Source organism: Sciurus carolinensis, chromosome 15, assembly GCF_902686445.1.
Source record: "Sciurus carolinensis chromosome 15, mSciCar1.2, whole genome shotgun sequence".
Taxonomy (NCBI): Eukaryota; Metazoa; Chordata; class Mammalia; order Rodentia; family Sciuridae; genus Sciurus; species Sciurus carolinensis.
The window spans coordinates 45,605,055-45,632,060 of NC_062227.1; the positions used below are offsets into that span (position 1 = coordinate 45,605,055).

The following is a 27,006-nucleotide window of genomic DNA, read 5'->3' on the forward strand; positions in this document are numbered from 1 at the left end:
TTTGGCTATTCCTTTAGGCTAGCGCCTCCTGTTGCTGATTTGCATCGTTGTTTTTCATCTCTTCCTCATGGAATATTTTGCTGAGAATGTTCTGTAATGCTGGCTTTCTTTTTGTAAATTCCTTTAGCTTTTGTTTATCATGGAAGGATCTTATTTCATCGTCAAATTTGAAGGTAAGTTTTGCTGGGTATAAGATTCTTGGTTGGCATCCATTTTCTTTCAGGGCTTGGTATATGTTGTTCCAGGCCCTTCTAGCTTTTAGGGTCTGGATTGAAAAATCTGCTGATATTCTTATTGGTTTCCCTCTGAATGTAATTTGATTCTTTTCTCGTGCGGCCTTTAAAATTCTGTCTTTATTTTGTATGTTAGGTATTTTCATAATAATGTGCCTTGGTGTGGGTCTGTTGTAATTTTGTATGTTTGGAGTTCTATAAGCCTCTTGTACTTGGTTTTCCATTTCGTTCTTCAGATTTGGGAAATTTTCTGTTATTATTTCATTGAATAGATTGTTCATTCCTTTGGTTTGTTTCTCTAAGCCTTCCTCAATCCCAATAATTCTCAAATTTGGCCTTTTCATGATATCCCATAGTTCTTGGAGATTCTGTTCATGATTTCTTACCATCTTCTCTGTTTGTTCCACTTTGTTTTCAAGGTTAAATATTTTGTCTTCAATGTCTGAGGTTCTGTCTTCCAGGTGTTCTATCCTATTGGTTATGCTTTCTATGGAGTTTTTAACTTGGTTTATTGTTTCCTTCATTTCAAGTATTTCAGTTTGTTTTTTTTTCAGTATCTCTAACTCTTTATTGAAATGATCTCTTGCTTCCCGTATTTGGTCTTTTAACTGTTGATTGGTACGATCATTTAATGCCTGCATTTGCTCTTTCATCTCCTCCTTCAATGCCTGCATTTGCTCTTTCATCTCCTCATTAGCTTCCCTGATCGTTTTAATTACGTACATTCTGAACTCCCTTTCTGACATTTCTTCTGCTGTGCTGTCATTGGGTTTTATTGATGTAGTATCTAGGTTTGTTTGGGACATTTTCTTCCCTTGTTTTCTCATAATGGTCAGTTGTCAGTGGGACCCTGAGATATTGCAGTTTTCCACTATTGGCTTATAGTGTCCCAGTAGATTTCCAGTGTATCACCTCCCAGCCTTCAGTAGCCTGATGTCTTGGAGGAATCTGATAAAGCAGCTCATTCGAAGAATACTGCCCCTAGCCCCCTACTGGTTCCACGTTTTGGAACTGGCTCTGTGCGGAAATGCTCTCACTGTGGGCCTGCACCATGCAGCTGGCCGTGTGGGAAGAGCCCACTGCCGGAGTGTGGAAGACTACCTTGGGAAGACTCAAGCTGCCCTGCCCGGCTCTGCTAAGCCACCTCTATCTGGGCCTGCCACCCGGGCTGAGCTTTACCCAGTGGGCAGACTCACCCGTGGCTCCACTTCAGTCCGAGTCTCTCAATGCCTCCCCTTCTTAACTCCTGGGTTGTGGAGCGACCGGGGGTGCAGTCTCCCTCTAGGCCGCCATCTTGGATCGCCCCGTGAAGAGAGCCCGCAGCCGGAGTGGGCAGAGCCGCCTGAAGAGGTCTCCGGCTGCCCTGTCCTTATCCCTGAGGCTGATTGCAGATCGAGGCTCTCCGCTGGTTCTTTGCAGGAGTACACTGCACTGCAGCGGCTCCGGGACTCGGAGCCTGCTCTGTTCAGACAGGCTCTCACTAGCGGGCCAGTTCCGTTCCGAGAACCTGGAGAAGCTGGCTGTGTGGGCGGGGCCCACCGCCGGAGTGCGCAGGACTGCCTGTGGATGACTCTAGCTGCCCTGCCCGGCTCCGATAAGCCACCTCTATCTGGGCCTGCCACCCGGGCCGAGCTTTACCCAGTGGGCAGACTCACCCGTGGCTCCACTTCAGTCCGAGTCTCTCAATGCCTCCCCTTCTTAACTCCTGGGTTGTGGAGCGACCGGGGGTGCAGTCTCCCTCTAGGCCGCCATCTTGGATCGCCCCGTGAAGAGAGCCCGCAGCCGGAGTGGGCAGAGCCGCCTGAAGAGGTCTCCGGCTGCCCTGCCCTTATCCCTGAGGCTGATTGCAGATCGAGGCTCTCCGCTGGTTCTTTGCAGGAGTACACTGCACTGCAGGGGCTCCGGGACTCGGAGCCTGCTCTGTTCAGACAGGCTCTCACTAGCGGGCCAGTTCCGTTCCGAGAACCTGGAGAAGCTGGCTGTGTGGGCGGGGCCCACCGCCGGAGTGCGCAGGACTGCCTGTGGATGACTCTAGCTGCCCTGCCCGGCTCCGATAAGCCACCTCTATCTGGGCCTGCCACCCGGGCCGAGCTTTACCCAGTGGGCAGACTCACCCGTGGCTCCACTTCAGTCCGAGTCTCTCAGTGCCTCCCCTTCTTAACTCCTGGGTTGTGGAGCGACCGGAGGTGCAGTCTCCCTCTAGGCCGCCATCTTGGATCCGGATCTTGATTTTTAGAAAGCCTCATTGTACAGATCTATAGTAGTCATAAGTCCATGTGAAAGAAACTAAATGATTGTCTTGTAAACATTATTTGTTGTGTTGTAGAATGTCAGAATTGTAACATAATATTTAAGAGCTGAAAATCTGAAATTGCATCTATCAAAACATGCAACGATGTACCTTTGTAAACACTGGAGATGTGTGGGAACCATTTCCAGCAATTTGGAGTTTTTAAGGTGAGGGACAGGGCAGGGTAGTCTGGGCTGATTGGGACCAGGAACACCTATAGGTCCCTATCCCCAGTTCTCTGTCTTATTGGAGAGTGTGAAAGATGGCTCTCAGGATGTAGGAAATTGGGGACTGGGGTGGTGGTGGTTGTATTTGCTTCTGGTTTTAGAGGCAGATGCTGCTACAGAGCCCAAGTTCAGAGAGACTGGTTGGGTCACAGCCCTACCTGAGCACAGCCCATCCGTAATGGTTTGACTGAGGTTAATATCACTGGCTACGCAGGAAAATCACCTGTGGAGCACTGATGAACACCGAGGCCAGGTCTATACCCACAGCTAGTTAAAGGTGAGGCTTAAGGAAGTAGGGGGCAGGGACTGGGGGAGCAGTGGCCTAAGACTTCCAACACAGTGATTCTCAATGAATAGGAAGTTGAAGATACTAAGAGAGTTGCAATCTAAAAGTGTTAAAATCTTAGAAATATAGTGTTAATATATTAGAATGATTTTTAATGCTTTTAGTGCATTATAGTTATACATAATAGTTGGGTTCATTTGACATACATGTCATAATCATACATTCATGGAATTTAATTTTTTCCTTTTCATTCCCTGGTGCCACCTCTTTCCTTTTCTCTCTTCCCCTGGGTATATGATTTTATTTAAAATAATTCCCACAAAGTATATTTCTGATTTTTATAGGGTTTTGATTTATGTATAGTTGTATGTCATTAAACCAGATTCGTAGAGTTGCATCTGGGAAACCTGGGATTGCAGGCAGAAACACCTAATGGAAGTGCGCCCCCTAGTGCCAGTCATTTCACATTGCATACCCACAGGGACCTTGGTGTAATGTTAGGCGATGTGGAACTTTGGGGCTGGGGAGTGCTGGAGGTTTTTAGGTGAAATCTCCATGTCTGTCAGATGATAGAGTTGAAGTGCAGAGATCAGTTAGCATAACGACATCAACGAGCAGTCCTGACAGTCAGCCTTGGGCTGTGCTCATATGCAGTCTCACTTCATCCCAAAAATATGGGATCCAGTTTGTATTTGACTGCCACTGTACAAATGTATAAGCTATGAATCCAGAAGCTGGGTATCCTGTACTTCTTAGAAGCAGAAAATGGTGGGGGCATTTGAAGAGAACCAATATGCTAAAAGTGTCCCTGGCTTCGAGTCCTGTGAGTTCTCCTTGATGCTGTACCCTCCTGAAAGCAGAAACCAGAGGAACCGGTGGTATACCGTGGATGCTCACTCTTTCTGCTAAGTGCACCCCATCCTGAAAGGTATTTCTCTTATCCTTCTCCTCCATAAAACCTTTTCTTAATTACTTGAACTCATACTATCCACAGGCTTCTCTGAATTTAGGTATTTATGAGCTCCATCCCACTTGTTTGGTCTTAATTATTCTCTCCAAACCTCATATCTCTTGTATCTGTCATCCAACAGGCAGGGATGCCACTCAGGTGGATGCCCTGTGTTATTCCTCCTGCATGGGCCCTCCCTAGTAGGAGGAGCCATATCTCCCAGAGTCACTGGTCAAATTATTATCTTTGACTCAGGGTGTCACACCAGGTCCCTGTGGAAAAAGCACATGAAGGTGAGTAAGGACACCCTGGCCACTGCTGACTCTGCAGGATCCATTTCTGGTTCATCACATCTCTGGTTCTGACTTGTGTGGGGAGGCTGTGAGCTTCCACTGGTATTTCATTGGATGGAAATCCTGGAAGATCATTATAGAACAGATAATTAAAACGACTATTTTTCTTTCCATAGAGAAACTAGGAGTCTGCCAAAATTTAGTCGAGGCTCAAAACCTGCTAATCTATTAAAATTTTCTTCATTCCTCTGGTTTCTCTTTATCTAAAGAATGGGGGGATGTAGAATGAGAGAGCCTAAGAGGCTGGGGCACACTGGTGTAATCAAGGCCACCGCAACCTGGGATAATGAGGCTATTCCTATTCTGGTGGCTGGGTAGGGCCTTCGTTTAAGCCTGCTGGTAGGAAGGTGAATGAATACTTCAGAAGCAAATCAGTTAGAAAACCACCTGGCATTAGTTGGGAGAAGAGGAGGCAACGCTCGTGACTACAGACTATCCCTGAAGGAAGGAAGGTTGACCAGAAAGATCCACATCAGTCATACTGTTTGAGGGCCCCCTCTTCTGAGAATTACTGATTAGCTTAAAAGTGTTAAGTGAGGACCTTAGTCCTGACTTATTTTAAATTTTATCTTGGGGACTACTTTTTTTTTGAAATGGGCATTCTATAATAGAGAAAAGTTAGGTTTTGTTTTTTTTCTAAGAATGCTTTAAAATTTTTGCATTACAAATACTGCTGAATGTCAACAGGAAACTCAAAACGTTGACACCTTGTTGGAGCTCTTTGCACTGATTAAATTCTTGTCTCCAGCCTGGAATTGGCAGCTTATTCTCCTTAATTTTCATGCAGTCATGGGTGTTGAAAGAGTATTTCTTTGACATTGCCCTTGGGGAAAACTGAGCCAGGACTTGTTATTTAAGGCAGACAATTAAGAGGAAGAAAATAATAATGTGGACTCCAAGGTCATCATTTAGTTCCAAGGATGTCAACATTATCAGTCTGCTTTTAGTATTTAGGTGTAGGTGGGGGGCTTTGGTGAATAATGGAAATTAGAGATCAGCAAATCCATTTCAGTGTTAAGAAGACTGAGTTTTAATGGTCCAATTAAAGTAGAAATGCCTTCTTCAAGATGAATTAACTCCTTTGAGAAGGTAAGGTTTGAGTGAGGTGGGGTGGAGATAGTGGTGGTGGTGGTATAGTGTTTTCTTCCCTCTGTAGAGATAATTTGGACTTAAAAACTCTTGCTGCATGTTGTCAGAGACCCATTCTATTCTATCTCAGGAAAGCATCATGCATCTTAGCCTTTAGTGTCAGCCTTCAGGAAGGACTATGTCTAACAGCATAATGGCAGCCCTGTTTTCACTCTTAACGGTCAGGTCAACAGGTCACCCCTCCAAAACACAAAGCACTAGTGACCACTGATATTTCTTTCTTGTAGGAGACTATTGGCCTTGTGGTGAGGGAAATTTCTTCAATTTTTCATAGGATTTGTCTTTTTTTTTTTTTTCCATTACTTTTGGTAAAAATAAATAGGAGTTATTTCCAGACACATTTTCAAATGGTAGAATATTTCAGTGGTGGTGGAGCATTCTGTTACCAAACCAGTCAGTCTTGCCCACTCTGCCGTGTGTCTCTGAAATCATGGGTTTTGTGAAAATGTTTGTAAGTCAGCCAAAAGTGGGAGTCTCAGGTCTCAAATTTACCTTCTCAATATTGGGATTTAGGCACATTTGTGGAATTAAAAAAAAAAAAAGTCTGAGGCTTGGGGAAAGATGTCAGACACTAAAAAGTGAAATAATCAGTAATCTGCTTATAAACATCATAGATTTTCATAGGATGCCTGTTAAGAAAATGGCAGTATTTGTGTGCTCTCCGAGGGTGTGGTTTTGTCCCTCTGCTGTCCAAAGGTCACCCATTGGACACTGCACAGGCCCAAGTGAAGGGTTAGTGGTTTCGAGCAGTTTGAAATAGAAAAAAGTGACCTCCAAGTTCCTGAAGGGGCTTTTGGACAACCTTGCCTTTGGAACCCTCCACTGGGGGTGTCACCTACAGCAAAGCTAATGGGAATGTACTGCTTGACCACCTAACCACTAAGATGGGTGATAAAAGCAAGCAACTAAAGGCAAGGGAAGCTAAAGAGTTGTTCAGATTTCTCCTCAGTTTTAAATCTTTTGTTCATACTACTTTTGTAAAAGAAAAGAGCGGGAAGACCACAGAGGCAAACCAAAATACTCCACTTTCCTAAGAGGACTCTTTTGTTCGTGCTGGAACTATAGTCTCATACAAGTGGATGCCTCGTTTAAGAAACAGAACCTTGTCTAACACAGGAAAAGGACAGGTTTACAACAAAACTTGTAGTATATCCACAGTTATTAACAATTCTCTAGTAAAAAAAAAATGACATTAAAAATACATTGATCTATCCTCTCTCTCCCTTAGGAAGGTGTTGCAGTGTTTGAATCTCTGTGCCCATTCCCAGAATACTTGTGACCGTCACCTCACTATCATAGGATAAAAGGAAAGAGGGGACAGGGGGTTGATTAAAGACAACACAGGCAGCAATATTTAAGAGCTCTTTGTTTAACAAATCAGATGGTTCTGCCAACGAGAGATTACCTTTCAACTTTTTCCATGGCATTTTTTGGTGTCTTTGGCTGGAGGAAAGGACATGAGCAAGCTAGCAGACAACTAATTTGGGATTGTATTCTTGTGCCTCCAATGTGTAAGAAATTCTTAAAAGCCAGGCTAACTCTGGTTTATAGAATGAATATATATTTTATATGTGCTTGACATAAATGTATGGAATGTGAAACTAATTGAAAATTGATAGACTTGGAGTTGAACCCTTAGATGGCAGCAAAAGATCTGGAGAGACAGAAACCTGGATGGTCTAAGCAAGAAGCTGGAAGGCCTGGCAGGCTGGTTAGAGGTGTGAGGAGCTCAGGGCCCTTCCTGAGATAAGAGGAAGACACAGCCCCGTCTAGCTTTAGCTGGCATGTCTAATGCTGTGGAACATTCAGTGGTAGGAACATCTATTACAGAGTCGAAAGAGGGTGGGAGACTGCCTGGACCTGAGTTTCCAGGCCACCATTTTCTGCAATCCAGGAGTGATTCTGGGAGCTAGATCTGCATCAATAGTGGACGGAAGAGAAGAGCTTTAAAAAAGAAAGGAGAAGGGAGGGAGAGACAGGGGGAGGAGAGAGGCTTAGAGTGATGAGACAGAATTCAGAGTGGACCCTGACGGCAAGACCCCAGGCCACCTTCCACATCACTGCTGAGGTGGCTCTTCTAAATGGAGAGCAGGGGAAAGTTTTGATTCTAGGTATGATGGCGTAGGCACACAGGACCCTGTCATTCCTGCTGAATCCAGCTATAAAACCTGGAGGGAAAAGGCACAGAACAACTATTTGAGGGCCCGGAAGGGTAAATGGCAGTAAACAGACTGGGGAAGAAGACTGGAATTTGAAATAGCATTGAACAGATGGTGCTTTTCACATTTTCTTCTGGCATTCCTGGTCTGGATTCAAATCGGCACCAACCCCCAAAGTGGGCATTGGTATGGGCAGAATTTCAGAAGCCTCCTGCCTGTCTTGAGTAGGAGAGGAAATCCCCAAACACCATGTTTCTTTTTCTGCTTGCTGTTACCTTGCACCCCTGTCCTCAGGTACTCCAAGGTGAGACCCACTGTGGGAACAGGAAGGGCTTGTAGCCACCTAAAACTGAGGAGCAGGGTGTAAACTTCCACTCTGAATGGGAGGGAACTGTGGTCACAAGAGGACTGGAGTGAACTCTGGTTACCTATTTTTTTTCCCTGTTCTGCTTGGCCCCAGATGTGTAAGCAGTCACAGAAAGCAGGTGGCTGAACAGATGAAATAGTGCCCCAGTTCTCTGACTGAAAAACTACAAGGGAGAACCTTATGGAACCTACAAGTGTCAGGGAGATAATGGAGGAGGACCCTGAAAGTTTTGTGGGACTGTGGGCTCACCACAAGCTGTCGATGCATGAATCTGCTCCAGGCAGTGCACCAAAGACTCTGAGAACCAAACAAGATAGACCACTGCCCAAGTCCCAGACTGTCCCTGGTACTCATACAGGACTGATCTGAATGACACAGAAAAGGTTGTGAAAACTGAACTGATGTTGCATCCACAGCCCATGGAAGGTAGGTCAGGACTGGGGGCTCAATTGGCATTAGGTTAATTGCCTGGTTAAACAAAAATGCCAACATTTTCTGTAATACTTAAACAAAAGTCAGAATTTCATAACATAATTTTCAAAATATTTAGGACATAAGCCAAAACTACTTGGCATGAAATAGGCTAGGAAAATCTCAACTTGCATGGGAAAGACAGATCAACAGATCCCAGTGCCAAGGTGATACAGATACTGAACTTTGTCAAAGTCTTTAAAGCAACTGTTAGAAAAGTGCTTCAGAAAGTAAGGGTGAACCTGTTGAAATGAATAGAAAGTCCCAGCAAAGAAATGGAAGATTAAAAAGAGACACCTGATGAAAAAGTTACAAGTGAAAAATAATTATAATTAAGAAAATATAGGAAGCTCACCAGATGTGCCCAGTAGCAGATTGGAAATGATAGAACTACATTCAAACACATCAATAATTACATTAAATAGGACTGTCTAATCCAGTTATCAGAATGGATAAACAAAGCAAGACCCAAACTAAATATCTACATGAAATGCACCTTAATAATGCTCTATATAGTTAGAAAGCAAAAGGATACAGAAATAAGAACCATGCAAATGCTAATTTAAAGAAAACTAAAGTTGCTATATTAATGAAAATGGGAGGTAAAGAAGACATTATAATGACAAAAGGGTCAGTTCACCCAGAGAAGTAGATCTTCAAAATATATGAAGCCCAAAATCGAAATAACTGAATCAAAAAAGTCCTGTGATGGCAGAGATTTCAACACTTCTCTTTTGGTCATCAATAGAATTGATAGACTGAAAATCAGCAAAGTTATAGAGGAGCTGAATAGTACCATCAGCCAACTAGTTCCAATTGATGTTTTTAGACCATTCCACCTAACCACAGAAGAATACACATTCTTGTAAAATATGCACCAACATTCACCAAGATAGAACATATCCTGGGTCATAAAACAAACCATAACAAATGTAAAAGAATTGAAATCATATGATGTATTTTCTGACTCTAATGGAATTACAGTAAATCAATAACAGAAGGATAACAGAATATGTACAAACACTTAGAATTTAACACACTTCAGAATAACCTGTGTGTTAAAGAGGAATTCTCAAGGGAAATATTCTGTACTAAATGAAAATGAAAATAAAACATATCAAAATGTGTGAGATACATTTCATGTAGGATAATTTAAAGCATCTCATGCCTATATAGAAAACTCTGATCAATAATATAAACATCTACATTTAAGAAACCAGAGTGTGAAAAGTCTGAATAGTAGGAAAAAAATAGTAAGAGTAGAAATTGATAAAATTTGAAAACCAAGAAATGATAGAGAAAAATCAATGGAACAAAAAACTGGATCTTTGAAAAGACTAATGATGAACAAGAATAACTAAAAGAAAAAAAAATGGGGACACTCATTGCCAACATTAGAAATGAGACACAGCCTACAGGTATTAATGAATGATAGAATACTATGAACAACCCTGAGCATACAAAATTGATACTTTATGTAAAAGTGGATCGGTTCCTTATAAGCCACAAACTACCAAAACTCACCCAAGATGAAGGAAAACCTGACCCAGTCCTATGTAACTAGTATTAATTATAACTGCTTAAGAAAATTGCAATTAACCTTCTGAAAAAGGAATCTCCAGGACCAGATGGTTTCCTGGCAAGTTCTACCAAACATTTAGAGACAAAACTAATTTTATACAATCTCTTCCAGAAAATAGGGAAGAAAACTTTCCAACTCATTTTATGAGGCCAGCATTACCATAATATGAAAACCAGACAAAGACGGGATACCACAGACCAATATTTGTCATGAACAAAGATGCAAGACTCCTTAACAAAATAGTAGCAAATCAAATCCAGCAATATGTAAAAAGAATAATACACCATGGCCAAAGGGATGCAAGGCTCATTCAGTATTGGAAATTCAATCAGTGTAACCCATCACATTAACAGTCGGCAGGAAACCCACATAATTGAATCAGTTGGTACAGGAAAAGCATTTGACAAAATTCATCATTCATGATCAACAAACTTAGCAAACTAGAAATTGGAGGAACTTTCCTTACCTTGGTAAAAGATGGTTTACAAAAACCTACCTCTAACTTTACACTAGTGAAAGACTAAATACTTTCCCCCAATACTGGGAACAAGGCAAGGTCCTACCACCACACCTATTGAACATTATACTCAAAGTCTTACCAGTGCAATAAGGCACAGTAGCAGGTACAGATTGGAAAGGAATAAATAAAACTATTCTTGTTCACAAGACAGTATTATTACCTATGTAGAAAATCCAAGGGAATCTACCAAAATCAAAACAAAACCCCAAACATCGCAGCATTAATAAGTTTAATCAAGTTATAGAATTCAAGGCTAACACACAAAAATCAACTTTATTTCTGCGTACAAATAATAAACTGGGAATGGAAGTGTTTTTCAAATACCATTTATGATAGCTCAAAAGAACATGAATTAATGAATTTAACAACAAAAACCAACACAAAACATGTACCACAACTATAGTTAAAAGTTAAAAGACACTAATGAAAAACAGAGAAAATCTAAATAGACCTACTTGGTGTGTGGACTCAACATAGGGCAAATATGTCAGTTCTCCCAAAATTTACCTACATGTAGTTGCAATGTTTTCAGAAATAGTTTTTTTATTGTCAGTGCTAGGATTTATGTGAAAAGGCAAGAGAATAAAAATAGCCAAAAGAATTTTGAAAAAGCTGAGATAAGTAGGAATCATATTCATGGTACTCCTGATAATGGACATTGCCAAGGGCCAAATAGACCAGTGGAACAGAAAGAGACCCACATAAATAGTCAAGTGATTTTTTTTGGCAAATTTGCAAAAGCAATTAAATAGAGAAAGGAAGTCTCTTAAAAAGATAGTGTTAGATCAATTGGACATCTGTATTAAGAAATGAACCTCAGTCTAAACCTCGCACTTTGCACAAAAATTACCTCAAATTGGATCATGAAGTTATATATAAAAAGTAGAACTATAACAGTATTAGAAGAAAACAGAAAATCTTGGTGAGTTGGGGTGAGACAAGGAGTTCTTGCATTCCATTTCATGGTGAGCCGCTGAGTAACTTCAACTGTGAGGGTAGGAGAGTTCAGTCCCCAGCTTTGTGTCTTCAGGAAGTGTTCAAGGCATGCTTCTGTTCATGCATGAGTGAAGTTTGATGGCAGTGAGGTAATAATTAACTTACGACTAACATTTATTGAACACCTACTGTGGGTCAGGTACTGTTTTAACTGAATCCCCACAACATCCCTACAAAATAGGTACTGCAAAATTACAATCTCATTTTTGAAATCAAGAAATTGATGTATAGAAAAATAAATTATGCTGATACTAAATTCCATGAGTGGCAGAAAAATGAAAATCATTAATTTTCGTGGCTTCTGTAACCTAGGCTGTGTTTTCAGGACGTCTCTTGTTCTGTTGTGGGTTTTATTCTTAGTACACCTGCAGGTTGCTGAATCTGCTGTGAATCCTAACTGGATAACCCAATTGAGCCTATTTAGTGCCATCTTGTGTCTGGAGTGGATTTTGCAGGAAGAATTGTTCAGCATGGGGACTGGGTACACCTCATATACATGTATGTCTGTGTGATCAATGTGATCCTGCAATATGTATAATCAGAAAAATGAGACATTGCACTCCATTTATGTATAATCTATCAAAATGTGTAAATGTATTCTACTGTCATGTACAACTAAGTAGAACAAATAAAATTTTAAAATAAATAAAAATTAGTTAACAAGACATTAAAAAAACCAAAAGACTGGGTATAAGCAATGTAGTGGGCAAGTTTTGAATTTTACATATCAAAATTTGTTGCTAAATCAGTGTGATCAGGAACTTGAATTGGACATGAACTTCCACAGTAAGATCAGTTGGTAGAATCTTGGGGGAAAACAGATCAAGTTGGTGTTTAAATTTTCACTGGTCTTCCACTTATATAGTAATCTCCCAGTTTCTAGGCATGCATGCCCTAACAGAGACCTTGAGTAGTTAGGGTGGTCCTGCTTATCTGCTTTGATGGGCCGGGGGAGGGGGTGGTGGCCCTCCCCATGGACTGCACCTTCCAGAAATTTGAATAGTGCATTTATCTTTCCTTGTGCCATTAAACTGATACATATAGCAGAAAATGCTAGAATGTGCTTCAGCATTGGCTTTCTCAACTGTGGAACGCAGAACTGGAGAAGGCCTGTGTGGTAAATTCCCCTTCCCTGGAAACTTTATCCTTCTGTCTTGGAAGGAAAGGAGGGGGGGAAACGGGGGCAGAATGTGCTGAGTTCTCCCCACTCCTTCATGAAGTTGGGGCTGCATCTCTCTGAAGGAGGTGGGAGTGGGGAGCAAAACATTCTAAAAACATGAGCATCTAACAACCTTCCTCAGTCTTATTTTTGTCCCTTTTACATATTGTTTACTTTTCTATTACAGAAGTGATGTTCATAGTGGAAAATCAGGAAAACAGAAAAAGTAGGAAAAAAAATGCATCCAAAGAACATATATTCAGCCTTAATATGTACTATTTTATGAACTTTCCATTCCTGCGAGGCACAGGATTTGAGTGTTTCATCGACTTGATTGTTACACTTTTATACCTGCTTTTTAATTATTATAAACATTTCACGGACTGTGACACAGCTTTGAGTTCTGGAACCTTGCTAGGCATGGTTTTATTTTTATGTTTTTGAAAGCTAGTCATCTGGCAGTGATGAAGTTTCGGGCACATTCCTTCCCTTCTAAGAGTCTCAGTTTTTTCCTCTATCAAATAGGAGTAATAATAATCATTGTATGGGACTGTTATATTAATAACATGCTTAAAGTCCCTCCTGGGAGCTGGGTACACAGCACTAAATACACGATGACTTTAAAAATAATTATAGCACAAAATAACCTGCTACCAAGGTTTCTACCAGTTTGCCCTGTCATCAGGAATATATGAAGTTACTTATTTAACCTCCCCAGTATCATTTCTTTTTAAAATACTTTTGCAAACTTAAAATGCCTTCATCATTGTTTTGGTTTGCATTAGTTTTACTGTAGCAAGAATGAACAATTCTGTGTGTAAACCAGTTTATCTTATGAAATGATATTTGCCTTTTTTCTACTGGCATTTAGTATTTTCTTATCAGGTAATTTGAGCTATTAGCACAATAAATTAGTTGTATTATATTTGCTGTTGTATACATAATGATCTGGTATTATTTTTATATCAGACTATTTTCTTAGTATGTTACATATGTCTCATTAAGATGATAAATGTGGTAATTGTGATCTTTATAAATTTTGTGAATTTTTGTGTCTATATTAATAAATAGTGACAATATTATATATTCATTTCCAACCATTCTCCCTCTTATTACTTTGCATATCTTAATAAATTTGTCTGAAATTCTGTAGCATTAAATTATCATGGGCTTAAATTAGTATCTCTTAACAGTATTCCTAATTTTAACAGGAATATGTGTGTTTCACCGTTAACTAGAATGATTCTATTTCCAAATATATACTGTTGATTGTGTCAAGGTTATGTCAGAATCATTTAAAATTTTTTGAGTTTATGTGCATAGTTCTTCAGAATGATCATGGTTTTGTTTGACCAGGATAATAGTTTTCTGATGTCACATGTTTGTATAATTAAAATTAGCATGTACTCAGTATTCTATGTCTTGCTATTTTCAATCAACGCATTTCACATAGATTGCTTCCTACAACCTACATGTAAACTTTGTTATATGTAATATATAAACAATTCTAAAAGAATCTGTTACTATATTAAGGATTATTATCCTCAAGTTATGGAATTATGAATTTTAATTTTGTTCATCTGTATTTTTCCTGTTTTCTAAAATGAGATGTCCTACTGTTATCAGCCAAAAAAAAAAAAAGTTGCCTAAAAACATCAATGTCTTATCATTTAAGGATAAAATAGGAGATCACATGATTTAAGGAAGCCTACTCATGTAGGGTATAACTTCTGTTTGTTCATTAGCTATAGTCCAAATTACTTTGATGCTAATGGAGCTGAAAAAATGGAATTAATATATACTTAAAAAGCAACATGACTTGTATTCATGCTTTTTATGGGGGGGATGCGAGGGTACGTGAGATTGAACTTGGGGACATTTGACCACTGAGCCACATCCTCAGCCCTATTTTGTATTTTATTTAGAGACAGGGTCTCACTGAGTTGCTTAGCGCCTTGCTTTTGCTGAGGCTGGCTTTGAACTCGCAATCTTGTCTTAGCCTCCCGAGCTGCTAGGATTACAGGCATGCACCACTGTGCCCCGCTTGTATTTGGTCTTTGGAGAATAATGACAATTTGTGAATTTCTAAGAATTTAAGACTTGGTAGCTCAGTGTGGTATCACACACCTATAATCCCACTGGCTGGGGAGGCTGAGGCAGGAGGATCGCAAGTTCGAAACCAGCCTCAACAACTTATCAAGGCCCTAAGCAACTTAGTGAGACCCTGTCTCATAATAAAGAATAAAAAGGGGCTGAGGATGTGGCTTAGTGGTTAAGCATCCCTGGATTCAATCCCCAGTGCCAAGAAAAAAACATGATGTGTGACAAATGACTTTTCCATAGCAGACATTTTTAAACAGAAAAATCTTTAAAGGACATTATAAATAATATTAAAGTGCATGTTCAGTACTTATCAAAGGGAATAAAATTGGATTAGCTTGGGAGGGTCCCATAGAATATGGGGCCTGCTGACCCACTATAGGTCCTCTTGGCTCCAATGGGGGGCCAGACACCATTGTATAGTGTCTGGGATATACACAGGCATAGAAACAGAAAAGCCTGTGTTTATTCATTAAGGTACACATAAATAGCATTGAATTTGATATCTTCAGTGTGTCTCCCAGATGCCAGAAATAAATACATAATATTTTTATGTAGTCAATACTTTCTCTCTGAAATGAAATTTGGCTAATTTCAAATCTACTTTTCTTTAGATTTGGTTCCAAATATACTGTGTACTTTAAGTATGAAAATCTCTATTGACATTATGATCATTGATGATTGTGTTTGTATAAATGTCCACAATGTCTCCTTGCTTTTTTTTTTCTCTTCCTGTAGCTTTGGGCCAGATTATGTTGTATGTGGATGGGATGAATGGAGTAATAAACCACAATGAAACCATTCAGTGGCTGTACACACTTGTTGGCTCTAAGGTAAGAGAAGGTTATGGTTGAATATTTTGTTCAGTTTGCCTATCATGTGCCTTTCTTTTTTTACCTTCTCTTGGATGGTTTGGTAGAATGAAATCTTGTCTCAGTATAATGAGGATTACTACTGTGCAGATTAAAACACACTTAAATTACAGCTTATGAAATTTAAATGAAATTTAATTCATTTCTATTCTTTCTTCTCTTAAACTATAATCAAATGGGTTTGGCACCTTTGGTTAAACAAAATGATGTACCCCATTTGTGTACAATGAATCAAAATGCAGTCTGTAAAAAATTTAAAAAAATAAATAATTAAAGAAACATTATACCATAGCTGTACATTTGTGTACCTCCTATATTTTATGTTCATATATGTTAAGGTACTTACACACCTCTTTATATGTTGTACACATGTATATGCACATCAGTATGTATAGGTGAAAGAATCTGAGATTGCCTTTTTTTTCTGAGATTGCCTTTTTTAAAATTTATTTGTTTATTTTTTTATGTGGTGCTGAGAATCAAACCCAGTACACTCCACCACTGAGCTACAACCCCAATACCAGCCCTTTTTATTTTTTTTTATAATTTTTTTATTGTAAACAAATGGGATACATGTTGTTACTCTGTTTGTACATGGAGTAAAGGCATACCATTTGTGTAATCATAAATTTATATAGGGTAATGTTGTTTGATTCAATCTGTTATTTTTTCCCTTCCTCCCCACCCCTCCCACCCTCTTTTCCCTCTATATAGTCCTTCCTTCTTCCATTCTTGCCACCCTCCCTAACCCTAACCCTAAACCTAACCCTAACCCTAACACTAACTACTCCCACACCCCATTATGTGTCATTCTTCCTTTGGTTTTTTGAGATTGGCTTATCTCAGCATGATATTCTCCAATTTCATCCATTTACCTGCAAATGCCATAATTTTATCATTCTTTATGGTGGAGTAATATTCCATTGTATATATATATGCCACAGTTTCTTTATCCATTCATCAATTGAAGGACATCTAGGTTGGTTCCACAATCTGGCTATGGTGAATTGAGCAGCAATGAACATTGATGTGGCTGTATCTCTGTAGTATGCTGATTGTAAGTCCTTTGGATATAGGCCAAGGAGTGGGATAGCTGGGCCAAGTGGTGGTTCCATTCCAAGCTTTCTGAGGAATCTCCATACTGCTTTCCAGAGTGGCTGCACTAATTTGCAACCCCACCAGCAATGTATGAGTGTACCTTTTTCCCCACATCCTCGCCAACACCTATTGTTGCTTGTGTTCTTGATAATCACCATTCTAATTGGGGTGAGATGGAATCTTAGGGTAGTTTTGATTTGCGTTTCCCTTATTCTTAGAGATGTTGAACATTTTTTCATATATCTGTTGATTGCTTGTAGATCTTCTGTGAAGTGTCTGTTCATTTCCTTAGCCCATTTGTTGATTGGATTATTTGCATTCTTGGTGTAGTGTTTTTTGAGTTCTTTATATATTCTGGAAATTAGTGCTCTATCTGAAGTATGAGTGGCAAAGATTTTCTCCCACTCTGTAGGCTCTCTCTTCACATTACTGAGAGTTTCCTTTGCTGAGAGAAAACTTTTTAGTTTGAATCTATCCCAGTTGTTGATTCTTGCTTTTATTTCTTGTGCTATGGGAGTCCTGTTAAGGAAGTCTGATCCTAGGCAGACATGTTGAAGATTTGGACCTACTTTTTCTTCTATAAGATGCAGGGTCTCTGGTCTGATTCCAAGGTCCCTGATCCATTTTGAGTTGAGTTTTGTGCAGGGTGAGAGATAGGGGTTTAATTTCATTCTGTTGCATATGGTTTTCCAGTTTTCCCAGCACCATTTGTTGAAGAGGCTATCTCTTCTCCATTGCATATTGTTGGAACCTTTGTCTAATATGAGAAAATTGTATTTATTTGGGTTTGTGTCCATGTCCTCTATTCTGTACCATTGATCTACCTGTCTATTTTGGTACCAATACCATGCCGTTTTTGTTACTATTGCTTTGTAGTAGAGTTGAAGATCTGGTATTGCGATATCCCCTGCTTCGCTCTTCCTGCTAAGGATTGCTTTAGCTATTCTGGGTTTCTTATATTTCCCGATGAATTTCATAATTGGTTGCTCTATTTCTGTAAGGTACATCATTGGGATTTTAATTGGAATTGCATTGAATCTGTATAGCACTTTTGGTAGTATGGCCATTTTTGACAATATTAATTCTTCCTATCCAAGAACATGGGAGATCTTTCCATCTTCTAAGGTTTTTCTAAATTTCTTTCTTTAGTGTTCTGTAGTTCTCATTGTAGAGGTCTTTCACCTCTTTTGTGAGATTGATTCCCAAGTACTTTATTTTTTTCGATGCTATTGTGAATGGGGTAGTTTTCCTAACTTCTCTTTCTGAAGATTCATCACTTATGTATAAAAATGCATTGGATTTATGAGCATTGATCTTGTAACCTGCTACTTTACTGAATTCACTTATGAGTTCTAAAAGTTTTCTGGTGGAATTTCCAGGTTCCTCTAAATATATAATCATGTCATCAGCGAACAGGGATAGTTTGAGTTCTTCTTTTCCTATTCGTATCCCTTTAATTTCTTTGGTCTGTCTAATTGCTCTAGCTAGAGTCTCAAGGATGATGTTGAATAGAAGTGGGGAAAGAGGGCATCCCTGCCTTGTTCCAGTTATTAGGGGGAATGTTTCCAGTTTTTCACCATTTAGAATGATATTGGCCATGGGCTTAGCGTAGATGGCCTTTACAATGTTGAGGAATATTCCCACTATCCCTATTTTTTCTAGTGTTTTGAGCATGAAGGGATGCTGTATTTTATCGAATGCTTTTTCTGCATCTATCAAAATAATCATGTGATTCTTAACTTTAAGTCTGTTGATATGGTGAATGACATTTATTGATTTCCTGATGTTGAACCAACCTTGCATCCCTGGGATAAAACCCACTTGATCGTGGTGCACTATCTTTTTAATATATATTTGTATGCGATTTGCTAAAATTTTGTTGAGAATTTTTGCGTTGATGTTCATTAAGGATATTGGTCTGAAATTTTCTTTCCTCGATGTGTCTCTGTCTGGTTTAGGTATCAGGGTGATATTGGCTTCATAGAACGAGTTTGGGAGGGTTCCCTCCTCTTCTATTTCATGGAATAGTTTGAGGAGTATTGGAATGAGCTCTTCTTTAAAGGTTTTGTAGAACTCGGCTGAGAACCCATCTGGTCCCGGACTTTTCTTTGTTGGTAGGCTTTTGATGACCTCTTCTATTTCATTGCTTGAAATTGATTTATTTAAGTTGTGTATGACCTTCTGGTTCAGTTTAGGTAATTCATATGTCTCTAAAAACTTGTTGATGTCTTCGAGGTTTTCTGTTTTGTTGGAATATAGATTTTCAAAATAGCTTCTAATTATGTTTTGTATTTCAATCGTGTCTGTTGTGATATTTCCTTGTTCCTTCCAAATTTTAGTAATTTGATTTTTCTCTCTCTTTCTCTTTGTTAGTGTGGCTAAGGGTTTATCAATTTTGTTTATTTTTTCAAAGAACAAACTCTTTATTTTGTTAATTTTTTCGATTGTTTCTTTTGTTTCAATTTCGTTGATTTCAGCTCTGATTTTAACTATTTCCTGTCTTCTACTACTTTTGGTGTTGTCTGCTCTTCTTTTTCTAGGGCTTTGAGATGTAGTGTTAAGTAGTTTATTTGTTGATTTTTACTTCTTTTATTGAATGTGCTCCATGAAATAAATCTTCCTCTAAGTACTACTTTCATAGTGTCCCAGAGATTTTGATATGATGTGTCTTTGTTCTCATTTACTTCTAAGAATTTTTTTTTCCCTCCTGATGTCTTTTGTTATCCATTCATCATATAATAACGTATTATTTAATCTCCAGGTATTGGAGAAGTTTCTGTTTTTTATTCTGTCATTTATTTCTAATTTTTATCCATTATGATCTGATAGAGTACAAGGTAGTATCTCTATCTTCTTGTATTTGCTAACAGTAGCTTTGTGGCATAAAATATGGTCTATTTTAGAGAAGGATTCATGTGCTGCTGAGAAGAAAGTGTATTCGTTCTTTGTGGATGGTATATTCTATATATGTCCGTTAAGTCTAAATTGTTGATTGTGTTATTGAGATCTATGGTTTCTTTATTCAGTCTTTGTTTGGAAGATCTATCCAGTGGTGAGAGAGGTGTGTTAAAATCATCTAGTATTATTGTGTTGTGGTCTATTTGATTTCTGGAATTGAGAAGGACTTGTTTGATGTACATGGATGAGCCAATGTTCGGGGCATAGATATTTATGATTGTTATGTCTTTCTGATTTATGCTTCCCTTAAGCAGTATGTAATGTCCTTCTTTATCCCTTCTGACTAACATTGGCTTGAAGTTCACATTATCTGAAATGAGGATGGATACTTCAGCTTTTTTGCTGAGTCCATGTGCATGGTATGTTTTTCCCCATCCTTTCACCTTTAGTCTATGGGTATCTCTTTCTATGAGGTGAGTCTCTTGCAGGCAACATATTGTTGGATCTTTCTTTTTAATCCAATCTGCCAGTCTATGTCTTTTGATTGGTGAGTTCAGGCCATTAACATTCAGGGTTATTATTGTGATATGATTTGTATTCCCAGTCATTTGATTCATTTTTGTTTTTTGACATGATTTGGTTTCTCCTTTATTTGGCTATTCCTTTAGACTAGTTCCTCCCGTTGCTGATTTGCATCGTTGTTTTTCATCTCTTCCTCATGGAATATTTTGCTGAGAATGTTCTGTAATGCCGGCTTTCTTTTTGTAAATTCTTTTAGCTTTTGTTTATCATGGAAGGATTTTATTTCGTCGTCAAATCTGAAAGTAAGTTTTGCTGGGTATAAGATTCTTGGTTGGCATCCATTTTCTTTCAGGACTTGGTAAATGTTGTTCCAGGCCCTTCTAGCTTTTAGGGTCTGGATTGAAAAATCTGCTGATATTCTTATTGGTTTCCCCCTGAATGTAATTTGATTCTTTTCTCTTGCAGCCTTTAAAATTCTGTCTTTATTTTGTATGTTCAGTGTTTTCATCATAATGTGCCTTGGTGTGGGTCTGTTGTAATTTTTGTATATTTGGAGTCCTGTAAGCCTCTTGTACCTGGTTTTCCATTTCATTCTTCAGATCTGGGAAATTTTCTGATACTATTTTATTAAATAGATTGTTCATTCCTTTGGTTTGTTTCTCTAAGCCTTCCTCAATCCCAATAATTCTTAAATTTGGCCTTGTAGATTCTGTTCATGATTTCTTACCATCTTTTCTGTTTGGTCAATTTTGTTTTCAAGATTAAATATTTTGTCTTCAATGTTTGAGGTTGTCTTCCAGGTGTTCTATCCTATTGGTTATGCTTTCTATGGAGTTTTCAACTTGGTTTATTGTTTCCTTCATTTCAAGGATTTCTGTTTTTTTTTTTTTTTTTTCAGTATCTCTAACTCTTTATTGAAATGATCTCTTGCTTCCCATATTTGGTCTTTTAACTGTTGATTGGTGCGCTCATTTAATGCCTGCATTTGCTCTTTCATCTCATCCTTCAATGCCTGCATTTGCTCTTTCGTCTCCTCGTTTGCTTCCCTGATTGTTTTAATTATGTACATTCTGAACTCCCTTTCTGACATTTCTTCTGCTGTGCTGTCATTGGGTTTTATTGATATAGTTTCTAGGTTTGTTTGGGACATTTTCTTCCCTTGTTTTCTCACATTGGTCAGATGTCAATGGGACCCTGAGATATTGCAGATTTCCTCTATTGGCTTCTAGTGTTCCTGTAGATTTCCAGTATATCACCTCCCAGCCTTCAGTAGCCTGAAGTCTTGGAGGAACTTGATAATGCAGTGCTTCCGAAGAAAGCTGCCCCTAGCCCGCTACTGGATCCAGGGCTGGAGACTGGGTCTGTGTGGAAATCCTTTCACTGGGCAGTCCTGCTCCTAGAAGCTGGCTATAGACAGGGCCTGCCCCCACCTGAGGGAGCCATGCTGCTCGGGGAAAGCCTCTCCCTGTCCTGCCTTGGTCCCAGAAGCCACCTGTGGGCCGGGCCCGCCACTGGTTTCAGGGCTTGGGGTTGGCTCTGTGCAGAAAAGCTCTCACTGGGCGGGCCTGCATCCGAGGAGCTGGCTGTAGATCGCGCCTGCCGTGGAGGGAGCAGGGCTGCTTGGGGAAGTCTCTCGCTGCCCTGCCCTGCTCTGAGAAGCTGCCCCTGTCCGGGCCTGCCACCTGGCCGAGCTTCACCTGGTGGGAGAGACTCACCATGCAGCTCTGTGTTGGTCTGAGTCTCTCAATACCTCCCCTTCTTGAATCCTGAGTTCTGGAGCGACGGGAGATGCAGTCACCCTCTATTCCGCCATCTTGGATCTCCCTCCTTTTTATTTTTAATTATTTATTTATTTTTTGATACCAGGGATTGAACCCAGGGGTGTTTTACCACTGAGCTACATCTCCATTCCCTTTTTTGTAGTTGAGGAAACAGCACTTGGTTATAAGAATCTAGTCAATTTCCCAGTGGTGCTCGGCATACACCTACCCAGTTATGGCTTTACCTGTGAGGTCCCCACACCCTGTGGAAGTGCTGCCAGGAGGCACACCCACCTCATCACCTGCAGTGTGCCTGAAGCTAGGTGAAGGTCTGGCCAGGTCCCCTTTGTGTTCTTGGTGGTGGGGATGTTAAGGACCTGGCTGGAGGGTGTTGGAGAGAGGAGTAAGAAGAGTTCTGTCCTGGGCAGGCATGTGTGCAACAAAGCTGGAGGCAGGGTATTGTAGAGGAGAGCAAAGTGTTTACAGGGGGCAGAGGGTTAAGCATGAGGATCTTGGGGGCTGGAATGTGGAATCTGATGTGGTCACAGAATGAATGTAATTTTCTGGGATCCTTGCAGAGCCTGTGGTCAGCCCAGACCCTCCCCATCCCATGTTCTCTGCCTACCCTGACTTAAGCAAGATTGGAGACACTGGTTGGTCACATTCCTAGGTCTTGATCTTTGTGTTACCTGATTCTGGGGGACTCTGCTGTCCCCAGGAGCACTAGGCTCTGAGTGAATGTTGTGTGACCAGCATGGTGATAGTCTTAGGTTGTACTTTCCTTCTAGGCTTCCAAGCTTCTGGCAATTGTGCCCTCATGTTGCAGGAAAGCTTGGTCTCTGTGGATGCCACCAGTGTATAAAAGCCTCCTGGGTACCAGGGCCTTGATTATTTCCCCCCCTCTGTTTCCTGTGTTTTTCTTTCTCAGTATTATTGGTAAGAGAAATTTTTTCCTGTTTCACAGTAGAAAAAGCTGTGGTTTCTCTCAGGAGATTCAACACCTGCCCTCACTTTTCTTTTCCCTCCTTCCCCCCCTTCCTTCCTTCCTTCCTTCCTTCCTTCCTTCCTTTCCTATAGAAAATGGAAGTGACTGTGTTTTAAAACTAATGTAAGTGACCTTAGAAGGGCAGTGGAATGCTGGGCTTACCAGGTTGGCTTAGCCAGGTGGAGGGAAGATTGATATCTGATACTGGGTTTCAGTGTTTGTCTTTTCCTGTGTCTGTTCGGAGCCCCTTCCAATCTGCGTGTTCATTGGGAACTGGTCCCTTCCAAAAACTCCCTGAATGGTCTTGAGGACCTTAAAAGCTAGAGAGATGGGAGGAGATTTTTCAGTAAAGATGTATTTTTTGGTACATGTGACAGCTGAATACATGTGAACATGAGCTACTGATATTTAGTGTCTGTGAGCCTTTGTGGTCTCCCTAGCTATCATGCATCCCGGGAGAGCATACCTCACCTCACTGACTCTCTTAATTCAATTTCACACTGGACCAGGTGACCATGGGTAGGTGCTGTTTTAGACTTCTTCTTGTCATGATTTGTGTACCTGTCTTTAAGGAAGTAGTGAGGCACATTTGGGTCCATCATGCCAAGGATAGAAGAGAATACCTATATTTATTGTAGAAGAAAAATGCAAACTAGAAATGTTTATAAAATATCATTAGAAGCAACTCAATCTAATATCTTCATACATCTATATACAATATTTTCTAAACATCTACCACACTGGGACTAATTCTGGAGTTTCTTGATACTGCACAGCTTTGGGGTTCTCCTTTGGGGTTAAGCAGGTCTCCAGAATTATGTTAATCTGAACTGATTTCCCTCAGTTTCAAAATCAGCACTTTATAGATCTGTATTTTCTTCCTAATAAAATTTTATCAGAAAAAATTCTGTATAGTTTTATTATAGCTTATCATGGCCATGATAAACACAAACAACCAGGCCTATTTCTTGAAGGTCATAAAACCTAGTATGCTTATGGTAGGAATGTGAGACTCTGTTATCACATTGCAGGAAGGAAATAGAATGAGGGCAAGATTGGGGTGGTGGGGTGGGAACAGGGAAGAGGATCAATCTGGACAGAGGTAGAAGATAGAGGGTACCATGATCTGTGTCCCCCAAGTCATGTGCTAGAAACTCAGTCCCACTGTACCAGTATTGGGAGGTGTAGCCCTGTGGGAGGTGTTGAGGTATCAAGGTTCCACCCTCACCAATGGATTCATGCTGTTGTGAGAAGGACTTGAGGGAGAGGTCTCAGGCTCTTCTGCTTTCCTGCCATGTGAGAACATGGCCTTCCTCCCTCCTGGAAGATGCAGCAACAGGTGACATCTTGGAAACAGAGGGACTGGATCCTCACCAGCCAGCACCTTGATCTTGGATTTCCCACAAACTGTGAGAAATAAAATTCTGTTCTTGACAAATTACCTAGTCACAGGTGTTTTGTTATAGCAGCACAAACGGAGTAAGACAGTACAAAACACAATGAAGGGAAGAGGAGAGAGATGGAAAGAAATGAGAGGTGACAGCGGGGGGAAAAGGGAGATGATAAGTAAAGGAGAACAATGGTAATGAACACATCTCTTGGCGCCCAGCCTGTGGTGTCACAACAACTCTGGGCTGATTTTTCTTTGGAATCATATTGTAAGGAAAATAGCTGAAAAAGAACACAGGAAAATTCTCATTGCATTTCTAAATAACATGGAGAAATCATTGGAAAGCTTCAAAAGATGAGTTTGGAGGAATTGTGCTTTCTTGCATGACACCCATAGCGAGTGCTTGGTCTCTGGTTCCTCAAGGCTTCCTCCCCAGCCAGCTGGGACGTATTGGACCAGCGTGGACTTCTGTCTCCATCTTTCATCTTCCCAAAGGCAGGTTCATAATAGTCACTGGCTCTTGGTGCCATGAGGACAGGAAAACAGCCAAGAATCAGCCTGTGTCTTGGGGCTCACAGTACTGTTAGAAAGGAGGGCACTGGTGACACACACAGCCCATGTCCATCACTCACTGTGAGGTCGGACAAAAGTCTTGTGTGACCCTGCAGGATGTGCTCCGTTCTAGGTCAGGGGCTGAAAGTCAACACAACATTAGCCTTCAAATTTATTCTCAGGGTAGTTCTAATGAAATCCCTTCTCTACAAAACCAGAGCAGTATCTGCAGAGACTCCTCCCCACCCCACTCTGGGTATGAAGCATCTGGAAGCAGTAGATGCACCAAGACCCTTAGGTTTTGAGAACGAAGTCTCAGTTCCCTCTCTAAATGTGTAGATTTGGGTGATATGTCTGTGAAAGATTTTCCTAGCTCAAGCTGAATTAAATTGGGAAGCCTGGGTACCAGCATTTTCCTTTGACAGTCTGATTCTCCCTAACCTGAAAGCTTTGCCTTGTCATCCTCTGTCTTTGCCTTAAACAGGCACAGAGCTGATAAAGGAAGTAGTGGGTTAGAAAAATCTTCATGTTCTGTTTCCATAATTCTTCATTTTCCTTCCATGAAAGGCAACAAGATGTGATTTTGCAGCCTGCCAGAGGGTCATTATGCAATGCATATTTGCAGATATTTGAAACTCATAGCCAGAGGAGAAAATGAAGTACTTGCAGCCAAATAATGACTTTTTAGAAGAAAGAAAAAAGTGTTTTCAATAAAGTGTTTCTTTTTATTTACAAGAGCCCATCTTTAAACTTCCCAGTGAGAGGTAAGAGGCAGATGCCCATACCATGACTTATCTCAGGGTGTGGGTTTTTTTCCCTTCATAGATCTGGAATTCTAATTAATTGAGGTAAGATGATTCACTACGTACAGCTTGGCCTTTCATCACCCTAACTCAGAAAGTCTCTCTGGCCCATTGGGGTGGCCCCAGGGGCTTCATGACTAGCAAACCCTCACCTCCTCTCCAGTTTTCAGGGATGTTGCTAACACTTGCCCGCTCTGCATCTAATTCCTTCAGCTGTGCCCCGGGTTGCTGATCACACAGATCTCCATACTTTCTTTGTACTGGTGTGAAGATGGCCAGGCTTCCCTACTGCTGCATAGTCCCAGCTACTGAACCTGAGCTGGGGAGCCCTGGCCACAGTGCACCGCCTCCCACCTCTTTCTCTCATGCTTGCTGGCTTGCTCTCTCTCTGGGGCTGTTGCTGAAAGTTTACTATTGGGACAGTAGAACGAAGAGAAGTGGCATGGCATGTAGAATGGAGGGGTAGAGGAGGGAGAGATGGGGATGGTGCAGTGTCACAACTGTGAGGTGACAGGACCTGGTTCAGAGTTGCAGCAGGAATAGAATGTTGGAAATGTGGCAACATCTTGAGGAATAGCATCCTAGGACTGGGTTTCTTGTTGTAGAACAATGAAAACAAGTCAGCTCTGGGCAGCATCTCCGTCAGGATTGCACACGCTGAAAATTGGGATTTGTGGGCACATTTGAACACACTCATTTAGAGATGAAGGAAATACCCCCAAGGGCTCAGCAGGTGCCTGTTACTTGCTGTACTCCAGGGATTAAGGGCTGATCAAGGGGAAGGAGTCCAAGAGCCCTGTGGTCTGCTGTTGTCAGTGTGCTGCTGTGTGTGGACCACCTGGATGACCCCCACATGGTGAGTTTGTAGTATGAAGTAACAGAATCCTAACCTTGAAGAGATAGTGAAGCCATGTTAGAGATAATCCTGACATCATGAGTCCCATTCTTGATACTTCTATAGGCAGAAAGGGAGTGCTGTCTCCTTAGGTAAACTGGCCATCATTGGACACTGGAATTGGTGAGAAGCCACCTTTTGGGGAAGCATCTTCTTCTCTGCTATCAGCCAATCCCTTGTGCTTGCTTGTCGGAGCAGCACACCCTGACCCCTCTGCACACACTCTCTAGCACCTGGGTAGTTATCTCATAGCTCCGTTCAAGCTGGTTTCCCTGGGGACATGGTTTCCAGTTTCTCATCATACTGGTGATGAACTTTTCTGTGCATCTAGCAGAAAGACTGTAAGATGCTTGCCTCATGGGAATAAGGCCATGTTTCTTCCATAAATTC

The 27,006-nt window shown here is 40.6% G+C and overlaps 1 protein-coding gene across 1 annotated transcript in view; it reads left to right on the forward strand.

Annotated features, from left to right (window-relative positions):
- The window catches only part of Fhod3 (formin homology 2 domain containing 3), a 472,090-nt gene that overhangs the window by 254,234 nt on the left and 190,850 nt on the right, over positions 1-27,006 (forward strand). Inside the window, 1 exon segment of the mRNA XM_047526634.1 lies at positions 15,580-15,674. Within this exon segment, the coding sequence (XP_047382590.1) occupies positions 15,580-15,674 (95 nt within the window).